At 35.2% G+C, this 22,944-nt stretch overlaps 3 protein-coding genes across 4 annotated transcripts; 2 read left to right on the top strand and 1 right to left on the bottom strand.

Annotated features, from left to right (window-relative positions):
* Nucleotides 1-95: 95 nt before the first annotated feature.
* Nucleotides 96-6,943, top strand: LOC141659477 (MACPF domain-containing protein At1g14780-like). The gene is made up of 7 exons (XM_074466365.1): nucleotides 96-430; nucleotides 2,673-2,911; nucleotides 3,176-3,374; nucleotides 3,447-3,524; nucleotides 3,600-3,783; nucleotides 4,186-4,352; nucleotides 5,771-6,943. The coding sequence occupies exons 1-7, from the start codon at nucleotides 149-151 to the stop codon at nucleotides 6,482-6,484; spliced, it is 1,863 nt and encodes a 620-aa protein (XP_074322466.1). The 5' UTR covers nucleotides 96-148; the 3' UTR covers nucleotides 6,485-6,943.
* Nucleotides 6,944-8,544: 1,601 nt separating this feature from the next.
* LOC141659475 (fanconi-associated nuclease 1 homolog) lies at nucleotides 8,545-18,723 on the top strand. 2 transcript variants are annotated; one of them, XM_074466363.1, is made up of 15 exons: nucleotides 8,545-8,729; nucleotides 8,984-9,140; nucleotides 9,845-10,320; nucleotides 10,411-10,515; nucleotides 10,841-11,102; nucleotides 11,183-11,245; nucleotides 11,889-11,963; nucleotides 12,128-12,240; nucleotides 14,120-14,193; nucleotides 14,296-14,368; nucleotides 14,476-14,616; nucleotides 14,699-14,913; nucleotides 16,164-16,437; nucleotides 16,642-16,875; nucleotides 17,759-18,723. In XM_074466363.1, exons 1-15 carry the CDS (start codon nucleotides 8,634-8,636, stop codon nucleotides 18,194-18,196), a joined length of 2,796 nt encoding a protein of 931 aa, XP_074322464.1. In that variant the 5' UTR covers nucleotides 8,545-8,633; the 3' UTR covers nucleotides 18,197-18,723. The 2 variants fall into 2 exon arrangements, with proteins under 2 accessions (XP_074322464.1, XP_074322463.1); XM_074466362.1 differs by having other exon boundaries at nucleotides 12,122-12,240.
* Nucleotides 18,724-19,120: 397 nt separating this feature from the next.
* On the bottom strand, nucleotides 19,121-21,802 carry LOC141659476 (15-cis-zeta-carotene isomerase, chloroplastic). Its single transcript, XM_074466364.1, has 5 exons — nucleotides 21,239-21,802; nucleotides 20,359-20,505; nucleotides 20,018-20,227; nucleotides 19,419-19,833; nucleotides 19,121-19,336 (listed from the first exon to the last, which is right to left on the bottom strand). Exons 1-4 carry the CDS (start codon nucleotides 21,641-21,643, stop codon nucleotides 19,498-19,500), a joined length of 1,098 nt encoding a protein of 365 aa, XP_074322465.1. The 5' UTR covers nucleotides 21,644-21,802; the 3' UTR covers nucleotides 19,121-19,336; nucleotides 19,419-19,497.
* Between the last annotated feature and the right edge of the window lie 1,142 nt (nucleotides 21,803-22,944).

Genomic DNA, 22,944 nt, shown 5'->3' with positions numbered 1-22,944 from the left:
TTTTAAAAATACGTGTCGAACCCTCTCTAAAAAATGTAAACAATTGAAAAAAATGTAAACAATCGAAATGGCAGGGCAGGCAGTATAACAAAAACACATAATATTACACAATTTCACAATTGTAAGTCCACTGAAATTACACACAGAAATGAGTATGGAAGGTGAAAGAGGGGCAATAGGAGTAGCAGCAATGGAATCACTAGGGTTAGGGTTTGATTTAGCAAGCGATTTTCGATTAAAGTTCGCTAAGCGATGTCCTGATTCTAGCGATGGAAGATTAGTTGTTTTGGATCAGAGTAATCACCGAGATGTGGTGCTTCCTGGTGGCGGTAGCAGCAGTGGTGGTGTTATTCGGAGTGTTCCCGAGTGTATTCGTTGCGATAAAGGCGATCGTACTCGGTTCAAGTCTGATGTTCTCACTTTTAATCAAGTAATTTTGACTTATTTTTTGGTGTTTGTTTCGGTTTTGGTGTTTTTGTGTTTGTGATTGGAATTAAGTGGAATTTATGTAGGTTCGGGTTTTTTATGTGTGATTTTGATGTGAAATGATTGTGTGTTTGAGGTATGCTTTGATTGATGTAAATTGGAATTTATTAGTTGTGTTTGAAGGAGTTTTGAACAATTTTAGCGCGATTTAACTTGTAATTATCTATGTAGAGTAAAATACTAATAAGTACTTACCCCTTGCTCGCGAGTTTAAAAATTGAAAGGAAAGCAAGTGAGGGCTCCCGAGTTTTAAGAATGAAGGAAAGCAAGTGAAGGATAAGTAAAGTAGTTTCACTTACTTCCGTAATCGTGCTCCCGAGTTTTTAAAAGGAGCGAAAACAAGTGGTAATGAATGCAAATTTGACAATCTTTCACTCCAAAAATGGGATGAAAGTACTTTACCTCCTAATCACTTCCTTCCTTCCCGTTAAAAAACTCGGGAGCAAGCCCTTAGTACGGACTCATCCTAACTTAGGTGATTATCTATGTAGAGTAAAATACTAATAAGTACTCCCTCCGTCCGGTTGAGTTCTATATGTTTACTATTTGCACGTATTTCGAGGCTTTTATAAAGTATAGTTTCATAATGTTTTTTTTTTAATTTTGTTTTGAATAAAAGTTTTAACTTGTAATTATCTATGTAGAGTAAAATACTATTAAGTACTTAGTACGGACTCACCTAACTTAGGTGATAGAGAATTTTTAATGTTAATACATGGAGGGTACTTTTGTAGTTTTTGAACTTTGACTTCTCATCGGTAAAATATACTATGTACTCTTGTAATTTTCCAATGTACGTACATAGGTGCATTTTTCTCATCTAGATATATGAGAAAGTTCTAATTTAAGCTTGCTTTAAATTACGGGAGTGATAAAGGAAGAGAGGACGGTAGGGCTTTATTGCGTTTAAACAATATAAAGCGCATTTGATTTGAGCTAGACAATGAGGTAGTGTGATGAATGATGGTGATGCTCACCAATTTGCAGTGATAGGCGTATGTCTTATGGAACTAGAATGCTTAATGAGTATATAAAGCTTCTTTAGGAAGATTATTGTAATACTTTAGACGATGTTGAAGTTTTTGAAAGGAACTTTACAAGAATTTATTAAATTTTTCGCTTTCCAGAATTTATTGAGGATGCTATTGACAAAAAGTTTTATATGATCTCCTACTGTACCCTTTGGTGATAATATATTTGTTCCCCTGGTTTGAGGAAGATATACTTTGTGAGAAGTATGTCTTTATCTTTTTCTGCCTTTATATACTAATGTTAGAAGATGTCCACTTTTTGTTTAGCGGCGCAAAAGTGAGAATCTGCTTATACTATTGACTTTATTGTTGGCGAGTCGAGAGAATCACTTGTCGAAGCTTATTGGGTCCTCAAGAGCTAGGGTGTATTGTGCGTAGATATGTTTACGCACTCCATAGACCATAGACAGTATATATTAATTAATTTCGTCCAATGACATGATTGTGCGGTCACACATTGAGTTTGTCTTATGCCTGATTGGTGTCCTAGCATGTAGCAGTCTTTTCATTACGGACTTTTATTAGTAGGAAACAGTTATAATTTATTTATCTTATGTAGTAGTGAGGATCTATGAAATTTCTTATTTAAAAATTTTCCGTAGTCATGAACTTTTAGTATGTTATATCTGATTAATTTTTCTTACGCTTTCGAAGTAAACTAAGGTTTCATCGACTTTGGTTTTTGATATTTTTTTTGAGTACGCTGTTAATAACGAAATATTTATATTGTTAGCATTTTAGCAGGTGTACATGCAATGGATTTCCCTATTCCGCATCTAAACTACACCTGTCTTGATTCTTTTACGAATTATACTTAAATAATTACTATTTTCACTATACAAAGTTGAGGTTTCATCAACTCAAGTTTGTTTTTTTACTTTTTTAAAGATCTGTGAACACGCTCTCGATAACCAATACTTTCTCTCTTTCCTCACCATTTTTAAAATCCGAGGGGTCATTGATCCCTCTATTTTGCATCTGAACTGCACTACTGATTGTTCCATAGAAGAGTTAACAACCAGAGCTTTCCGTGACACCGCGGGAGTTCCGTTGCTATAAATAAGGGAATAGCTATTCCTGATGGATCTGCATTTAAATCTACGAACTATAGTTTAAATCCATCTTGTTTTCTTTTCGCTGGTTCCTTTGCTGCAGATGTCAGAGTTACTAAATCAAAAATCTTCCGTACAAGGAAAAGTACCTTCAGGATACTTCAATGCCATGTTTGATTTAAGTGGTTCATGGTTAAACGATACTGCAGAAGTGGATCATCTTGCTTTTGATGGGTATTTTATCTCATTGTATTATCTACACCTGGTAGCATCTCCACTAGTACTGCATGACAAGGTTAAGAAGTCTGTTCCTTCTCACTGGAATCCTGCATCCTTATCAAGGTAGTTTTTGGTCACTCAGCATAAACTCAATTATAATTGGACTTGGGCTAAAGAAGTCAATATTAGTAATGCATTGTTTTTTTGAGTGTCTTTGAGGGTAGTTAAAAAAGTTCTAGACTAGGTTTAGCGAGGGATCATAATGAAGATATCCTTTGGTTCCACCTGACAAAAAGTCTTTTGTTTCTAGAATTTAGTCTTGCAATACCTTGGCGCTCTGTGCTAGAAGTGATCTGGATACATTATGTTTTTTTTCTTTTGCTTCAGGTTTATCCAAACCTATGGAACTCACATAATTGTGGGGTTGGCTGTTGGAGGTCAAGATATAATTTGTATCAAACAGCGACCTTCCTCAGGAATTTCTCCTGCTGACCTGCGAGCTTATTTAGAGGATCTTGGAGATCATATCTTTTCGGATGGGAGGAGTCCCCTACTAGAGAGGAAGACAAGAGATGGAAAACAGAAGGTTTATTGCACGTTCTGCTGTTTTTAATGAATTTTTAATGTGATGTTTCTAATTGTATATCAAATTGTATAGGTTCCCGAGGTCTTTAATCGTATGTTGCAGCAGCATACCATGCAATTCACCAGCATCACAGAAACATCAAGCAAAGATGTAAGGCTCTAAACATCTTATGCCTTCTGATAAACAAAAATGTGGGCCGTGAATATATGAACTAATTTGGAACAGGGCCTCACCATTATTTCATCAAAAAGAGGAGGGGATGTATTTTCACAAAGCCATTCCAATTGGCTTCAGACAGTGGCTTCCCACCCTGAAGCAATTTCTTTTAAACTTGTACCTATCACTTCTCTCCTCGCCGGGGTTCCAGGAAGTGGCTATCTTAGTCATGCAATCAACTTATATCTACGTTGTGAGTATGCTCTTTCTTTTCTAGCAGCAACCGCTCTCGTAATTTCCTTAACCCAACCCTGCAGTATAATTCTTTTGTAAAACATAGTTGTTGTGATACCAAGCAACGTATATAGTGTTTAAGGTGCAAAGAATAACTCATAGACTTATAAGACAAGTCAAGATAAGTCTAGTATTACATGGGAGAGCGAGTGATGGTAGATGAAGTCACATGCTACGTAATATATGCAATTGGGGTCGTTCTATATTTTTCTTAGCGTAGATGTTGAGGAACATAAATCTGGATAATTCGAAGGAATGTGTTGAGGAAGCCCTCAGCACCTTCTACAATTATCAGTTTAATTTACGCTGTATGATATTGTATAACTTCATAATACATTAGTAACTAAAACTCATTCTTCAGATAAGCCTGCTCTGGAGGATTTACATTTTTTCTTGGAATTCCAAGTTCCCAGACAATGGGCCCCATTGTTTTGTGAACTGCCTCTTAGGCATCAAAGGAAAAAGACTTCGTGTCCTTCGCTGCAATTTGCTTTCTTGGGCCCCAAGATTAATGTGAGCTCCACCCAGGTAATTTGTCAATCTATGCACAAGCATAATCATTCCTTTTTTAAAGGTAATCTGTCTCAAAGTGGAGCCATATATTTCGGGCATTTATTATATATCAACATCTCTAGTTTTCATTTTAAAGAACTCAGATTCTGTAATCGTCTAGAACTTGATTTCAAGTTTACCAACATGGTCTGTCTGTTATATTTAGTAGTTATGCATAGTATTGGTAAGCCTGTACCTTGTCAAAGCTGTTTTACAAAGTTTAGCTGTTCCTATTGGCCTAAAAATCTATGTTACTCGGACTCGGCTAAAAGTAACCTGACATGGATACATGTCCAAGTATCGGACTTAGTAACATTTTGAAAAATAAACATGTTCTTGGCCTAAAATTAGTGTCCAAGTCCGAAGTCCGAGGGTCCATGTCCGAGTGTCAAGTGTCCGACATGGGTACTCGAAGGTAAAATGAAGAGTCCGAGTAACATAGCTAAAAATCAATTTTAAATTTTGTGAACTCTGAAGTCCGAAGGAACTTTTTTGTTTTTTTCGGAGTGTTGGAACATTTTAAATATGATTTGCTTAGCATTAAATGTGTTACACAATTGTGACTTTATTATTTTACAAACATTTTACAAACATGTAGGTGTTACTAGTGACTTAAATTACTTGGGTCGATGTTGTAGATACTCGCTTGTAAAGCCTTACACTTGTTTGTATTAGTTATAAACATCTAATTTGTTGTTCTGTTTTACAAATTTTCTGTGCATCTGCAACAGAGATCAAAATGAAAAGAAGAATTTAGGTATTCTGCTGTAGTTTTTGGCCGATGATGTCTTAAAGTACAGTAGGCTGATTGTATCTGTTAAGTGTATAAATTATGTGTTAGGGGGAACACACACAAGTATAGAACCAAACAAACAATGCAAAACACACACTCAATATATGACGCGGAAAAACCCACGTTTCAACTTGTATTATTAATCAAAACAATTATCAATAATACAATCAATCTCACCAAACGGTATTCACTCAAGCGATACTTAAGTCAAACAATACTCAAGCATACATCAAAACAATAACATGACTATGTATATATAGCCATCACAAACTTAGCCAACAAAACATACCTAATCTGATTACAATAATAATTGTTTACCCATACAATTATTACCTATTCCCATTATAATAATAATTGTCAACACATACAATTATTACCCAACTCAATTATGATAATAATTGTCTACCCATACAATTATTACCCAATTCAATTATGTTTTCTATTACCAAGACCATACTACCTATTGGGTTTAATCCCAACATTATGGTGATGAAATAGCGCAAGTATTGAGTGATGTGGATGTTTCCTATAATTTGAGGATTTTTTTTTGGTAGTATGTTGTATTATACACTTCAAATTTCTCATATTTGAAATTAATCAGGTTGCAAGTTGTAAAAAACCAGTTGTCGGCCTTCGTTTGTTCCTAGAAGGTAAGAAATGCAACCAGTTGGCAGTACATGTGCAGCATCTTTCCAGCCTTCCAAACATAATGGAGCTTGCTTCAGTTAACTCTTCTATAGCATGTCAATGGCGTGGGTCAGATGACTACGAATCAAATGAGCAGTTCTTGGAACCAGTGAGATGGAAGAAATTTTCAAATGTGTGTTCCTCAGTGGTTAAGCATGACCCCAATTGGATACAAGGTCGAGAGTCGGGTGGTGCATTTGTCGTGACAGGTGCTCAGCTGGTCAGCAAGGGGCAATGGCCAAAGACAATACTTCATCTTCGTTTGCTATATACCTACCTACCCAACTGCACTATTAGGAAGACCGAGTGGGCAGCTGCACAACAAGCTTCTCGAAAGTCAGGTTTCCTCACAAATATAAGTACAACCTTCTCATTCACCCAGAGAACTGTTACTGATGTACCAAAGCAGCTGCCGGCTGCCCTGAACTCTGGGGTATACCCCGAAGGACCACCTGTGCCGCTGCGTTCAAAGAAACTTCTTAGATACGTAGATGTGAATGAGGTTGTTCGGGGTCCACATGACACCCCGGGTCATTGGTTAGTTACTGCTGCTAAGCTAGTAACCGATGATGGTAAAATCGGCATGCATGTAAAGTTTGCATTGTTAGATTATTCACCGGAATCATAAGTTTTTTTGTCGCGGGATATGGAGAGGATTTCTTGGTATACCATACTGATTTGTTTCGTTTTCTTCAATATTAAAGAGAGATCAGCGCATCACGGGATATATTCTTCGTGTACAGAAATGAGAAGCGGCAATGGTAACATGGGAATATGGGATGTGTAAACCTTCTAAAGAATATCGTATGATCATGATATACGTCTCTGCAATGCTGTATGAAAGTATATAAGTTTTAGAGGAAATATTGAGTAGGTCCTATGATTGTGTTGGGGAATTGCAAGATAAGATCTCCCCTGTATGTTTCCTGTATCTCTTGAAGTTTTTGTTTATCCTAACAGGTATCTTTTATAGAATGATGTGAGCATCTAGATTTGTAGTTATTTCATTCTCAAAACAAGTTTTAGCATATGTTCAAGGCTAAGGCAGTAAATGATTTACGACATTTCAGTTAAGACATTCGATACATTTTAGTGTTTAAATGTTTAAAAGTAATTATGCTCTTCGGTTAGATAATAAAATTTCTCGAATCAAAGAATCATCTTCATGGTGGATATTATATTTTGTATTTCGAAAAAAAAATGTCGTAGTTATAATGAAGCTAAGTTGTACTATTATTTTATAGATAACTCTAAATGTTAAAATCCAAATTTCATATCAAAATTTCAAACAAGAAATTTAATAGAGATAAATGTTCGTTAAGCATTTTGGTGTCCCTTATCATGGTCCTGGACCGCTGTAGAAGATAGGAATAATAATTTATAACAAACGGTCTTTCTAATGTGTGCCCAAGGACATACATTAGTCACTAACTCTAATAAAAAATGAACTCTTTTTATTGGTGGAATTGATATGAATGCAGGGGATCATTAACATTTATTATTTAACCACCAATAAGAAGAGCTCATTTCGTTAGTGACTAATGTGTGCCCTTGAACACACGATAGAAAATCCCTATAACAAATACTATCTTATAGTGATTAATCGGATAATAGAAATGAATTAATCGAAATACTAATAATATCTATCTAAGAAAGATCTACTTAGCCTATATCTTGCGGATATGTCTTTATATATTTGCAAGTTTTGTGCTTGTCAATAAAATCATAAAATCACCGACCCATATCTCAATTTTAGCAATAAAATCCCGGAATTTTATTATCATCAAATTTCTCTATTAATTAAAAGGGAAAAGAGTATTTAAGGTCACCAATAATAATTAATATCTTTTGAATTTATTGAACCAAGGTAAACACCCTTCAAGTTACAAGATCAAATTATAATATTATGATTTATTTAGTTCAATCAGTTTATTTAAATTAGAGTATGCTATGCCCACGTTAAACGCTTTAAAGATAAAAGAAGTATTTGACTTCGATACAACTTGTAAAATTATAAATTATACTTTAATATTGGTCAATTAAAAAATATATGCGAATTATTGATGAACAACTCGACTTGGCTCGAATTCAATTACTCCCTCCGTCCCAAAATGATGTTCATATATTGACTTTTGGGACTGTTCACGGTAAACGATTGACTACTAATTTACGTCTAATCTATAATATCAAACATAGTCACGAGTGATCTCGTTGAATTTGTATTTATCAGCACTTTAATACAGTGAAATTTTTATATTTAATACTAATACGAATTTAAAGATATTAACGATCAAAAGTGTGCATTGGCAAACGTGTCCAACACAAAGAGGAAACGTTTTTAGGGACGGAGGGAGTATTCGTCAACAAACTCGTGTTCGGCTCGGGCTCGGCTCGGTTATAAACGAGCCGACCTTGAACATCACTTTCGACTTAATTATTAAACTCGGCCCACCTCATTTTAAAATAAAATTAAGCTCGATTCGTTTCGGACAGAACTTGACTCGATTATGTTCGTTTGCAGCACTAATTTAACTTCTTTATATTCATTAGTAACCTTTAAAAACACAATTAAATTTTGTGATTAAACCCCAAAAACTCATAAATCGGCGGGAACGGTCAATTTGGGCGGGAGAAAAACAAGACTTGAGCTCCACAGTTAAATTTCGTGGACTATAAATGAACAACAAGAGGTACAGAAATGTACAACACAAGCTACTACAAAAATCAAAATTAGGGCAAAAAAACAACAAACAAACCCTAAACACAACTCTACAGTTATGCTAAGAGGAAGAGAAAGCTTAATCAGATTAATCGGAAAACGACGTCGTTATCTCCCTAATCGCCACTCCATTCTCTCCATTCCGATCTCACTGGTCACTTTTAACTACAATTTTTCGTATTTATTACACTTTTTATATGTTTATGTAGTACAATTGAACCTCGATAAATGAATATTCGTGAGATCGAAATATTTTATTCATTAATCGAGATTATTCAATTTAGCAAGGCTCTGTTATGTTTGGACCGAAAAAAATATTCAGTTGACGAGATTATTTATTTAGCGAATATTCATTTATCGAGATTCTCGTGTATGTATAGTTGATTTGATTGATTTGTTTGATTTTAGAGTGATGAGAGAAATGGAGGTGAAGGTGAAGGTGGAGGTGGAGGTGAAGGCTATTCGAACACGAAAATGGATTCGGATTCGGATTCGGATTGGGTGACCTGTCCTGTTTGTCAGAGTAATGTTCGAGGCGATGATGGGATTATTAATTCTCATTTAGGTATTTGTTTTTTCGAGATTGTTGAATTGCGCTTTTGATGATTGAATTGAATTTTTGTATTTTAGATTAGTGTGTGTGATCGGATTATTAATTCTAATTTAGGTATTTGTTTTTCGAGATTGTTGAACTGCTTTTTTTGACGATTGAATTGAATTTTTGTATTTTAGATTAGTGTGTGAGCGGATTATTAATTCTCATTTAGGGATTTGTTTATCGAGATTGTTTAACTGCATTTTTGATGTTTGACTTGAATTATTGTATTCTAGATTAGCGTGTATGATCGGATTGTCAGGTCTCGTCTAGGTATATGTTTATTAAGACTGTTTAACTGCATTTTAAATGTTTGAATTGAATTTTTGTATTTTAGAATAACGTGTATGATAACTCGGTATATGTTTATTGATATTGTTCTACTGCATCTTTGATATTTGACTTGAATTTGTATATTTTAACTTAGTGTGTTTTTTGTATCGTTTTTTTTTGTTTTGTTGAGGTTGTTTAAGTAGAAATAGTGGCGGAACGAAGATTCTGAGGGACTCTATAAAATAATTTCAAAGTTTTTAAAGACCAGCAGTGCTTGTTTTTTGATTTAATGGTCGGAATTGAGATGCCAAAATTCATTGCACATTGTAAAGTAATATTTGATTGTTTAGTTCATTAAAATAATGGTTTTAAGGCGATCTTATTAGTGCTTTTGAATGCAGATGATTGTCTAGCTAGAGGCACTAAACGAAAGTTGAGCCAGCGCACGCTCCTTGATTGGAACTTTAGTCGGGATTCGAGCAAGTCAAAACAAACTGAATTTGGTGCGGTGCAGACTGGTCTGGATAATTATGTGCATGATTTTGTCAACAAGTCTAGTGACCCTGTTGCTGAAAATGATTACAGCCTAAAATGTGAAACGAGTGATAGTAGAGATCATATTCTACACACACCTGCATTTGCTTCTGTAGAAACTCCAGTTCTCAATGGAAAATTGAATCATATAGAGAATAGCCCTCCAGCATCCCCTCAGATTTCTATACCTCACACTGCTGAAACTGTGGATGACATATATGGATATAATCTTTTAAGTAATATTGTAGCCAGGAGATTTTGTGACAAGGTGGAGCTAAACCCTGGGGATACCATATCTCTTATGAGAGATCCTAATAACTCCAAAGATCCTAATGCCATCAAGGTTCCTTACTTTTAACTGGCATATTCAATTGATTAGAGTTTGTTGCTCCGTTATAAGGAATTAAACGTGTTGCATGGGCCTTTGGGCCAGGTTCTCACTGCAGATTCTGAAAGTACTAAAACAGTTGGTTTTCTCCCACGAGAATTAGCCCAATACCTATCACCTTTAATGGATAAATTTGGTTTGTGCTTTGAGGTAAGGGAACTTCATCTTTTCTGTCTGTTCTTTAGACTTACTGACACAAGTTCAATTTATGCTTGAATAAACCTTGGTTCATTATCTGTACCCATAAAATTCATTTATTTACCCATAAAGAGTTGTTTTAATCGTTATGTTTTTCAAATTGTACATTTACTTCAGACATTATGAAAATTTTGATCTAAAGTATGTTGTATGAAGTATAACATAGCACATCTTGTAGTTTTTTATTACAGTTCCTTCTAGCTCTGCAAAGTTAGTGGTCATTGGACTGATACCTAGATTCATTATCCTGATGTTTTAATAAGGAAATTTGTTACAGGGCTCCATTACTTCTGTTCCTGACCGTGCCCTTGCGGCTATTCCAGTTCAGATTGTTTGTTGCAAGAAGACGTATATTGGTGAAAATGAATGCGAAGATAACCAAATTTTCAACTCCTTGTGGAAGCATGTTTTAAATGTTGTCAAACTAGAAAAATCTTCTCCCGGTAATAAAAAATACCAGCATAACTTTATCTTGATGTTACAAGAGGTTTTAAAGACTAATCCTCATCTACTCACAACCGATGAAAAGACGTTTTTAGGTATTTAACACATTCTTACTAAATTTAAATAGCCATTCTTATTGATATACACTCACAACCTTATGGCTTCTTAATGTCAGAATCATTTCTTTCACTTTCGGAGGATGGTCAGAGGCTTTTTGTTCGGCTATATACACGAAAAGGTTTAGAATATGATACATTACTATCTACATGTGTGATGATGACCAGTTTCTCTCCTTGATCATACCAAATATCATGCCAAAGATTCATTCACTTTTCTCGTCAAAGTGAATAGCTTTCTTTTTCTTAGATCTTATTCTCTATATGTACCAGTTTTAAATATGGACAGATTGCAATTGATAAATTTTAAAACTAAAGATGTGTTTGTCTGTGTGTTTTCTGTGCACTAGTGTAGCTGTATTCTATAATTTACACTTTACAATGAGCAAATTCGTGCATTTGCACAGGATATAACGTGTAAGTTAACTTATTAACTGAATACACCTATTTGAAACATTATGAGGTATATCTAAACATAGTATGTCAAGATTGGACGTTATATAATGGCGGCCTAACCTTAGTGTCTTAGTAGACATATAATTGCCAAAACATTTGTCCGCTTTTGTAACTTTAATTTAAGATCGGATGCCCAATTTGGTTCAGGGAGCAGCCTGGCATGTGTATGGGTACTACCTATTTGCGATGATATATGGTGGTGGGAGCTACCACTAGAACTTTAATAGTATTTAGATTCTAGTGCTTCTTGCCTGATGGAGAACATTTGTCCTAAAACCTGCTAATGAAACTTTATATTTCAATATTCAGGTCCATGGTTTCGGTTGGCCAACATTTCCTACAGTGAAATATTAGATTGCCAATTAGCAGCAACAGAACTTTCTGGTAATCTTCCGCCATTTGTCCTATCATCATGTTTAACTTTAGGTCTTTGCATGTTGGATTTTACGAACATTCTTGCAACTTAAGCATCAGCCAGCCGCAATGTATTATTCTACTGTATGTTCATACTGGGGTAACCAATTATGTTTTCTCATGATTAGAAGCAGGTTATGTTTGTTTGATTAAATCGAAGAATGATATTCAGAAAGATGATCTAGAAGAGCTTTTGAATGTGCTAGCTGTTGGCGAGCTCCGTGAAATTAGAAGTACTATGAATAAGGTTAGAAAATGTGTCATAAAATAAGCATAGTTGTAATTATGTATGTTGCATTTATTTTTGGTATACTGACTGGCACTGCTAATAGTATATAATAAAACTATATTGGATAAGAAATTTCGGTAACCTATGTGATTGTTTTAGTGTACCATATGTTCTTTTTGAATGCACAGGCTTTTGCTTTTGAGAATTTTGAATACTGGAAATACAAGTCTATGTCTATAAAAGCACGAATAAAGCCAATAAGGTTATGTTGACTTGGTTGGTGGGAAAGTATGAGAGAATGGTATGTGATTTGTACTCTATTATTGGGGGGGGGGGTATTTATAATTTGTATTCCTTCCCCATTCCTTTTCAAACAATCAACTCTAACCCACCAATTTTTGGGAGGAATGCTCCATTTACCTATCTCATTTTCCCTACATACTTCATCATAGACAATTTCTACCTCCCTCGCGTTTGTTCGCCATTCTCTTCTACATTCATTTCTTTCTCCTTATATTTTGTTTATAATTTTTAATCCCATTCCTTCCCCTTTCCATTCTCTCCAAGCAGAAATAACCTAATTAGATACACTGTTCACTAATATAAGATGCACAATATTTGCATAGAAACATTCCATGCTAAATGTATATATCTTTATAATTATAGAAGCTCCGATATGTTGTAAATTGTATCGTAGATATAGTATAGGTAATGAAAGATGTGGTCCGCATACCCAAATCAAATTAAAAAATTGTTGAATTGCATCAGTAAGAATCCTTCATTAGAAAGCAAGTCCGGTAGGATAAAACCTATATTACACTTGTTGACTATATCCGTAGAAACCTCCTTGGAAAAATATGGAATTCTTACTATCCAGAATGGGCTGCCTCTGCCTTCTATTTGATCCTCTTACCTAAACTGACCTGCTCAGGGTTTTAGGGTCCATCCCATTCTTGCTTCTGGACCTATTAAATGTCCATGGTCCCATTTTTTATTGTTTTAGGGCTCCTTGGACTAGGTTTATGGCTAATCACAGTAGATTCCATTGACAACTTTCCAAAATAAATGCTTTACTTGAACTACATAATGTATTACTCTGCAAAGGTTATAAGGATTATTGTGCAGATGGGAGATCCATAAAAGCAGGGTTTTTTTTTCTGTAGTCATGTTAATCAGAGCACTTCTACATTGTTTGTTTACAGCTTACTAATTAAATAAACTTTGTATCATTATGCCTATAAACTAGTCGGATCAATCTGAGATATATGTTGAAATGTTAGGTGTCATCTTAACTATTTATATAATAATTCCCTATAAGAATTATTATATATTTGAATCGTTAATGGAGTGTTACATATGGTTCCTCCTAAATATGGTTTATATCATAGTATCTGCTCCTAGAGTGATGGCTTCTGATGACTACACATAAAGAGTTATACTGTGTGGACAGATACGAGCCAGACATTTGTCATAATCCATGTTCTGACTTCAACACGTATGATTCGGGAAAGTGAATTTGTACTTCTAATGGGTTTATAGTTCTTATCTACTTATCTTCATGCAAATTTGCATAGATAAGCACAACCACTGCCTCCATCTTAAATCAAAATTCTTTTGACATGACAGCATAGTCTTACGTATAAATGAAGCTCTTTGTCTACATCTTCTGCACCAACGAATGAGCTTCCTTAATTTACCTACATTTTTCTTTTATATGATCTATCTTTTTCCTCTGGTAGTAACAGTGTGTCACATCTTGAAGGCATCATGCTGTAAGGATCCTTCTATTGGTTTATTTTGGATGTTCATCTGATGAGTCAGAAATACAGTTTTATTGCTATGTAGTTAACTTCTGTCATTTCCCCTAACACTTTCTTACTTTACATTGAGGTCTTAGAATTCCATACGCGGTGGCTCAAGAAAGCAAGATTTCATTGCTCTGCTCACTTCGACATATAAAGATAAATTATGGTATTGCCCTGTGGTCTTGGTATTTCATTGTTTACGACCTAATATTTTCATTTTTTATACTGAAAGTTTTGAACTGATTTTCTCCCACCCATACGTATCTAGTGTGATTTTTGAGAAAACTGGAGTCTGTATACGAATATCTCCAAAAGCTGAGTCCCTTATTTGGCGCGTTGAGGTACATTCTTAATATTTTTGTACAAGTTAAAATCCTATTCTACTGTAATTAACATTTTATAAATTAATAAAATGTACATTCTCTATTTCACGTTTATCAACTTGCAGAGGCTTTTCTTTCTAGACGAGGAGCTGGACCTGTCAACGTTTTTACTCGTAGATATGGGGATTGTCAAATATCCAAGTTATAATTGTATCATATCGGACCAAATATTTTCTTGCCGAGATGATCTCCTTTCATATGAAGAGGTTTTGGCTGTTTCATAAACATTTTTATTGGATTATATACTGATTTTGCTGATGTCATTAATCAAAAACTTAACTGTCTCAGGCCATTGAAGTGGCACAAATTATGGATCAAGCTCTCGAGGAAAACAATCGTGAGTTAGTAATGAGGTGCATTAATTTATCTGATTCGCGCATATTATCTTCTACAGTGAAAATATATGAATCATCATTGGTGCCATTCTTTTCACGTTTTTCATCTTCTTGGGTCTACTCAAAGGTGCTCTTTCTGGGGGTCTCCTTTCTTGAGCACGAGAATAGGTAGGTCAGCTGCTCTGGTTGTGCCTCTGCTTCAAACTGTAATCTAAAACTCGTATTCAGTTGCTAGTTTTTTATAAACCATTTCTAAAATTATGTATGTAAATAATTCATCATTGTTCTATGTTTATCTTCAAATTTTTGCTATAAAGATGGCCTATATGCTTACTGCTAGAGTCCTAGAAGTAGATATTATGACACTTGATGAAAATAGAGTAACAAATAAAAAAAAAATATGTTAAGGCCACCTTATTTTTCTCAATTTTTCTTCTTTTTCAGATGTTAGATATTTGCTGATGAAATATTATTGTAGAATGTTCCGTAGTGGTCAATATGACATGATTAAATTCCTAAGTATTAAAGTAGCACAGCATTTTGTTATTTTACAGGTAGACAAATTATACCCATTGATAGCAATTTGTCGTAGGTGCAAAAATTAAGTCATGAGTTGGACTATGATTGTACACTGGAAGCATGAAAGTCTATTTGATGGATTGGATAAATGTTGGCGGATGATTATGAATATTCAAGTATTTTCAGTTCTGTAGTCTGTTTTTAGGAAAATATGAAGCAAGGAATATATTGTCAGAGATAAATTAAGTCATGATCCATGGATTGTCACAACGAGGAATCCTTTTGACACCTGACTCCTGTACTACTCCGATGCTTTGTTCTGGATGGGGAGAAACCCTTTTACGTTTTATCTTCTATGGACATTATGATAGACAATCTAGGATTTTGTGCAGCAGTTCTGTCATAGTGATAACTAGATATCTCTATAGGTGGGCAATCAAGTCACTGTTTAGTAAGAGTTTCTGATGCTCCTACTTTCAAGATAAAGATTATAAGGTGATAGGATGCTGCTTTATTTGTGATTTAAGATATGATTTTAAGTTCTATAAAAGTTGAATCCTTAAGGAAATAATGCATCATGGAACATACCCTGATAAGACCTTGAGGTCTAGTAGTGATACTATCTGTCTCTGTTTCAGTCCATCCCCTAAACACTTCCAGTAGACAATGCTCTTTACTTGTATCTATTGGTGGCAAGTGGAAACTCTTGCAGAATGATGTATGATGTTAAACATTTAGTTGTATCAGTTAGCATGATCCATGTAATAATCAGTCAGTTGTATTTTTCACTCAAACCTAGTTGATCTATGGGGATGCTCCAGTTATTTATCGTGAATCTCTGCTTTAAGGATGCTTTTTAATTATATCTTCATCGTATTGATATTAACAGTCTTTTACAGGTACATTGATGCAATAAGATTGCTCAAGCGCTTGCTATTGAATTTTACTTCTGATAAAAGAAGAGGATACTGGACTCTGAGACTGTCGATGGACTTGGAACATTTAGGGCGTCATAATGAGAGTCTTATTGTTGCTGAAAATGGGCTACTTGACCCCTGGGTTCGAGCTGGTACAAGAATCTCGCTGCAAAGAAGGGTTTTACGCTTAGGGAAACCACCAAGGCGTTGGAAAACTCCAAGCTTTTCAGAATCTGTACAGAGGAAGATAACAGAGGTAATATTCGTGAGTAGGGTTGTATAGTTAACTAGGTGTTATTCCTTTCCAGCTCTAGTAATGTATCATGTCCATGGAAATGGAAGTTAATGTGCTAGAAAAAAATCTCTGTGCCAAGTAAATTAAGGTGAATTATGTGATCAGGGTTGTATATTGACTTGTTTCTGGCTTTATTAACAATCCACTTGTTGATGGATATGTTAGGTTCATGTGCAAGGGAGACCACTGAACTGTGTGACAGGGACAAAGAGCAGGTTTTATGGTGAAGATGGGGAACAATGTGGAGTAGAGCAGCTCGCTCTACAATATTATGCTGGAGAAGGTGGTGGCTGGCAGGGTATTCATGCAGAAAGTGGCGTTTGGTTGACTATATTTGGACTCTTAATGTGGGATGTTATGTTTACTGATGTGCCCAATGTCTTCCGCAACTTGTATCAGGTTCTCTCTAGTTGCATGTGCTGTATTTCGTATAAGTTTCTTTCTAATTTACATGCATTTTTTTTGTCGAGTCACATGAAGTTATAACTTTAAAAAAAATTGAGTTGCTTGTAGCCCTATGATCCTATCTCTGCAATGAATTTGTGTAACTAAGCTATATCATTGTACTGAGACCTTCACTTGGTTTGGTAATTTAGTTAGCTATACAGAAGATAGAGACTGAGCTCTTATTCCCCCTCCTTCACCCCTCAACCCCCAGAAAAAAACTCAACTGATACATAACAAATACAAAACAAATGAGCTAGATTTTAGATTCCTAATATTCTGATCGGACACTTAGTCCAAGTAATTCAATTTAATTGAGTTTGTAACAGCTTCTGATGAAACTAATACTGATGATGACCAAGAATTATATCCGTGAAATTGAGTGGTGTAATATCATTTAGTTGAGCATATGAAATCACTTTTGGACACAGCACCAATAGGCGTTAAAATGTAAGCAACAATGTTTATATTCAATTACTTACAGCAAGCAAAATAACAATCACTGATTATATATGAAAACAGTTGAGGTATAATTTAATCATTTAGTAGAACATCGTATGGTAAGCTAACTCCGGCACTAAACAATATAACTATCAGTTCTTATTCAGCGCTGAAGCCTTAAACCCAGTAAAACTAGACATCTTATTGCACCATTAAGTAAATGATGCTCTAACTGAAAGATATACAAAAAAATGGAAAGCTATCTATCCATTGACACATTTCATTTGTTAAACTTTGTTTTCGTTTCATAATTGTTGACTGCCACTCCATGTGCATCAGTCCAGTCTTTCACTTCTGTGGTCAAATGATTAATAGTTTCTTTTGTTATTCTTTTCAGACAGCACCCCTGGATATGGATACAGATAGTTTCTATGAAGCAAGAAAGAGCCTTGTAGAATCACTGCTGCAAAACGTCAAGAATGGTATGGCTGAGGAGATTCTCATCACTTCATGGCAATTACATTTTGGAACAGCATGCCGAGGCGTGAAGTGGGACAACCATTCCCTTTCTGATCTTCGTGCAATTGTTACTTGCATTGGAGGTCCCTGTTTGGCCTCTATTTGCAGACATTTGGCTCAAGATTACCGAAGCTGGTCTAGTGGAATGCCTGATTTATTGTTATGGCGATTTAATGGAGATACCAGTGGTGAGGCAAAGCTTGTTGAAGTTAAAGGGCCCAGGGACCGGCTTTCTGAACAGCAGCGTGCATGGCTTCTGTTTCTGATGGATGCTGGTTTCAATGCTGAGATTTGCAAAGTTAGTCCACTCCGTTAATGCATACGTTACAGCAATATAAAATAACAATGCTTAAATTTCAAATTCTTACAACAAGCCGGGACTATAACTTCATTGTGCACCATTGAAAGAAATGGAGATCCAATCATTCAGAGGTGTGTTCATAGTTCATACCATTTAGTAATACGAGTAAGTTGAGTTTCACAAAAGTCTAAAGATTCGGGTTTGTTCAGACTTCTGGCCTTTCTTGGTCTTATAGCAGCTTGGAGTTTATTCACCGGTGACTGGTGAAACTCCATGAACATCAAGAATGGAGCAGGTACTATAACTACAGAATAGATTAAAGATTGTTCTAATCAGAATGCGCAAAATTGTACGGTCGGTGCCATTGATAATGCTGGAAGCTCGAATAAGCCTTGTATTGTAATTACTTTCTGTAACTTTTATGTAAAATTCTTTATAAGCATCCTCGCAACAGAAAGTTGCATATTTGTTGTTTACTGTTTCGGATTTTGTTGATTTTTCGTTGATTCAACTTCAGCAAAAATAAAGCAATTGTTGATCAAGTACAGTACTATCCAATGTTCTGTTGCATTCCAGGCACACACATCCTATCACAGACAGGTTTTTCAAGTTTTGGTAATTTCATAGGCTGTCAAAGTATCCTGATTGTTGCTTCTCTATTTCATCATCTTTAAAGAATGGTATTAAAGCTGGATTTTAGCATGAACAAACTCGCACAACCATACAAGTTCGAACCCTCAAGTTGAGGGCACGGGCAACACTGCCTCAACCTTCTACTCTGCTTCCCACGGGAGCAGAGGGCACGGGCAACACCACCTCAACCTCCCATCAGGTGGCGAGAATTGATTTTCCATGGCCTATACCTATCAATCTTTAGAAAATAGTAATTTTGAAATTTGTATAGGTGGTCATTGCCTTGTTAGGGGGTACAAACTGGTATAAAAATAGTACTTTATGAGTAGTAGTCTGTAAATACAGTGATACCGTAAGCTTGCCAAGTATACAGAGGGAATTCCGTATAGTTAATGTGTACATATCGACAGTAACAGTATAAGAATGAAGGGGTGCTTATATACCTATATATTAATCTCTTACAAAAGCACAATTGTGGTAAACCAGCAATTCTTTGGCATCTGACCACAATTACAAGTGATCCTGTTTTCAGAAACAAATGAACAAGAATTAGTGCAACTTCGGTATTGAAATAATACAGCCAAGTATATGCATCTTTACGTACCCGATAATAAACATTCGACTCTGAAATGGAAAGTTCTAAACATCTTGGTCTCTTTAGCACTTCCAAAGTGTGTTTCGACCTACCAATGCAGCCGAAAACTGGCAGCTTGCATTAGTGGGTGCGCGAAGTAGGCTCCTAAAGTAACAAATGTGATTGCTAAATAGGGCAACCTAATAAATTCCTTGTAGTAATCTTTGGGTAACTTCTGACGACCCTCGAGAATAGCTGCAAACGGTATTACGCTTGTTCGGCTTTTGACAAGCTCGAAATCTTCACCATATCGAATGGCCAGCCTTCTGTCACCATTCCAAACACCAAACAGATGATGCCCTATTAGACCAACAGAAGCTGCCACTGCTACCGAGTTCCCAATCCAGATTGTGTGAGCAAGACACCACATCACCTGCCCAACCATCTGAACAGGAACAAAATCCATATAAGCATGTCATTGCATTATTACATACATACCGAAGCATTATATATCTGAAATGTACTCTGCATAAACTCAATTTCTATCAGTTAAAAGATACAAAAAAGAGTCCTTGGTATTTAAAAAATGAAAGAAAATAACTACAAATGTAAACAGCAGATATTATCACCTGCGGGTGCCTAGTAATTCTCATGATCCCACTTTCCCAAAGATGCATTTTGGGCTTGTCAACTGCTGCTACCTCTAACAAATTAAACGTTGATGGATAAAGAAAAAAAAAGGAAACAAAATTTGAGAGCCATAATAAATGATGTAGCAAGGGAACGTCCTGCAGCTGCCATAACTGAACGCCACCGTATCTGTGATTGATGAAATACACCTGAGACATAAGATACGTTGTTAATAAACTTAAACTCAAGCCTTTAAAGCATCAATCATTTAATAGTATGTTGAATAACCAAAATTCCGATAATTTATATTACAATCATAAGAAGAGGACTGTGAACTTACAACAGTACTAACAGCCAGTGGAAGAGACGTGCCAGCAAACAAGACACGGAATGCACGTTCTCCAATAAGTTTCTCCCCAGCATCTCTGAAACTAGCCAAGCCACTATGGACACCAGCGAAAATGAGGATGAGTAAGATCATTACTACCTGCATAAGAAATTTTCATCTGTCACGATCAAATCATGCATGTTTAATCGAGAAAATGATATATCCTAGTTAGCAAGGTTAAAGAGGTCAAAGTTTTAACCTCAAAGAACATTGTCAATAACCATTACCAACGGAAAAAATAAAAAATAGTTCTTTGTAATATTAAGTGACACAACAAGGTACTTAAGACTCAAGGTACTTCAGAATGTTTCATCTGCTACTCTTAAATCACGCATATTTAATCAAGAACATGATATATCCTACTTAGCAAAGGTAAAAAGAGGCCAAAGTTTCAGCCTCAGATAACATAGTAAATGACCATTACCGAAAAAAAATCATTTTGCAATATTAAGCGACACAAAAAGGCACTTAAGACTCCTACATTTAAAAGTCCAGACTTTGTTCATATCCTTTGATCCTAAAAGATTTAGCTAACATCAAACATGTCAAAAAAACTCGAACCAAAAACGATCAAGTAAAGTCAAATTCAATGCAAAGTAGGGAAAAAAAGATCTTTTTACACAGATGCTGGCATTATTTCAAGCTCATACACTCTACAAAGGCTACAAAACCAAGTACTTAACCAAAAAAAAATTACCAAAAAAAAAAGTTTTCACCTTTAATATCATTAACTTTTCCTGATGTGCAAACACAACTAAACAAGATTAACCACTCTAATGTACTTTTTCAGTATATAATTCCAGGCCTAATTAAAAGTTGTGAAAAAATATACCTCAGGGCTATCTGAAATGGCAGAAACAGCATGAATAAAATCTTGACCAAGCCCAGTAGAATTATCAATCCAGCCCACTTGAAGAACAAACAACACCACCCCTAAAATCCCACTAAAATAAACCCAAGAAGAAACTTTCTGTTGGGCCAGCTCAAAAACTGCAGAATCTTCACCAACCAAGATTTCTTGATCTGGGTCATTGCCAAGACTGGTTTTTTCACTTGTTTTGCCAATTGCTTGAACTTTCTTGCAAGAAAAATGATGGGGTTTAGGGGATTTTAAGGTGGGTAATTTAAAGGGGTTGTGAGTGGTGGTGTGTGTGAAAGATGAGGTAAGTTTGAAGTGAAAAGATTTGGGTTTTGAGGGGAGAGGGAAGGGAGTTGTGAGGAGGAGTGAGTTTGCCATTTCTTGATTTTCTTGTTTAGTGTGTGTGTTTAGTGTGTGTAAGTTTAAAGTAATGTTGAAGTGAAGGTGTGTGTAGTGGAAGGTGGAGAAGGACAGAAAAGAATCTTAAGGAGAGTTGTGCTCTTGGGTTGGAGTTTTGGATACTTTGCCTAGTGAGGACAAATGATTTTTTTGGTGTTCAACTAATTTTAGGTTCCATTTCCATATGGGTTAATTATCAAGTTGACTATGGTATAATTAGTAAATTTTTTGCTTTATCATTGATAAATTTGGGATGTTAAATTTGTTCACTCTCAAGTCGGTCATTTCTCAGGTCGGTCATAAATTAATGATATCTCATATTTATCACATAAAATTAGCATTTCGTGTAAAAAAAGACCATTTTAATATCCCAGATTTATTGGTGGTAAATTTGATATTTCGCTAGTTATATAGTGGTACCATTTCCATAATTTAGCATTTGTGAAGGATGACAATTTCGGGTACTAGGTCGGGTTCGTGTCGGATTATTCGCCACTCACATTTCTAACATTTACAACTAAACCTCTTTAAATAGTTAGTTTTCAAATTACGAAAAAATTACTTTATCAAATTTATTATTGATATCGAAAAAAATTATTTTTTATCAAAATTATAATTCTATCAAATATTACTTAATCGTAGTTTAACTATATATCCATGAATTTTTTTAAAATTCGATAAATATTTTGTCAATCACATTTCAACATTTTCATATTTCTATATAATTTTCTAAATTCGATGAATATGGTTTCGTTTGACATTATTGTTAAAAAATAAAATTTCAGTAAGCAATACTTTAAGGTGACTAAAATTCGAAAACTAATTTAGTACCGATAGTTGTTAGTCTCGAAAGTGAAATATGTATGATATAATTACTCTATAATTTTAACAAAAAAATCATTTTTATTTAATCGGTCAAATACCATCTCATCCACAATAATCAGCCTATTTGATCAATAATTGGTCAAATTCAAGAAAAGAATCTAAAAACCAAGAAAATATGGCATTTTATTTTGATTGTAGAAATGATTCGATAACAATGTGACTACCAAAAGAATATTAACAATTAACGAGAAGATAGCATAATCCATACCTGGAACTAGGGGTGTACGCGGTTCGGATCGGATCGGTTTTGGGGTAAAAGTTGAACCAAACTGCGAAGAGCGGTTTTAAAAAATTGTCATTATTTGCGGTTGCGGTTAACCGCGTCATTTACGGTTGCGAATTTGCGGTTATTGCGGATCGGTTTGCGGTTCAACCACTTATTTTAAAATAATTAA

The sequence above is a fragment of the Apium graveolens genome, chromosome 5, assembly GCF_009905375.1.
Source record: "Apium graveolens cultivar Ventura chromosome 5, ASM990537v1, whole genome shotgun sequence".
Classification (NCBI taxonomy): Eukaryota; Viridiplantae; Streptophyta; class Magnoliopsida; order Apiales; family Apiaceae; genus Apium; species Apium graveolens.
The sequence above is the reverse complement of the archived record's forward strand: the minus strand, read 5'-3'. Positions and strand labels throughout refer to the sequence as shown.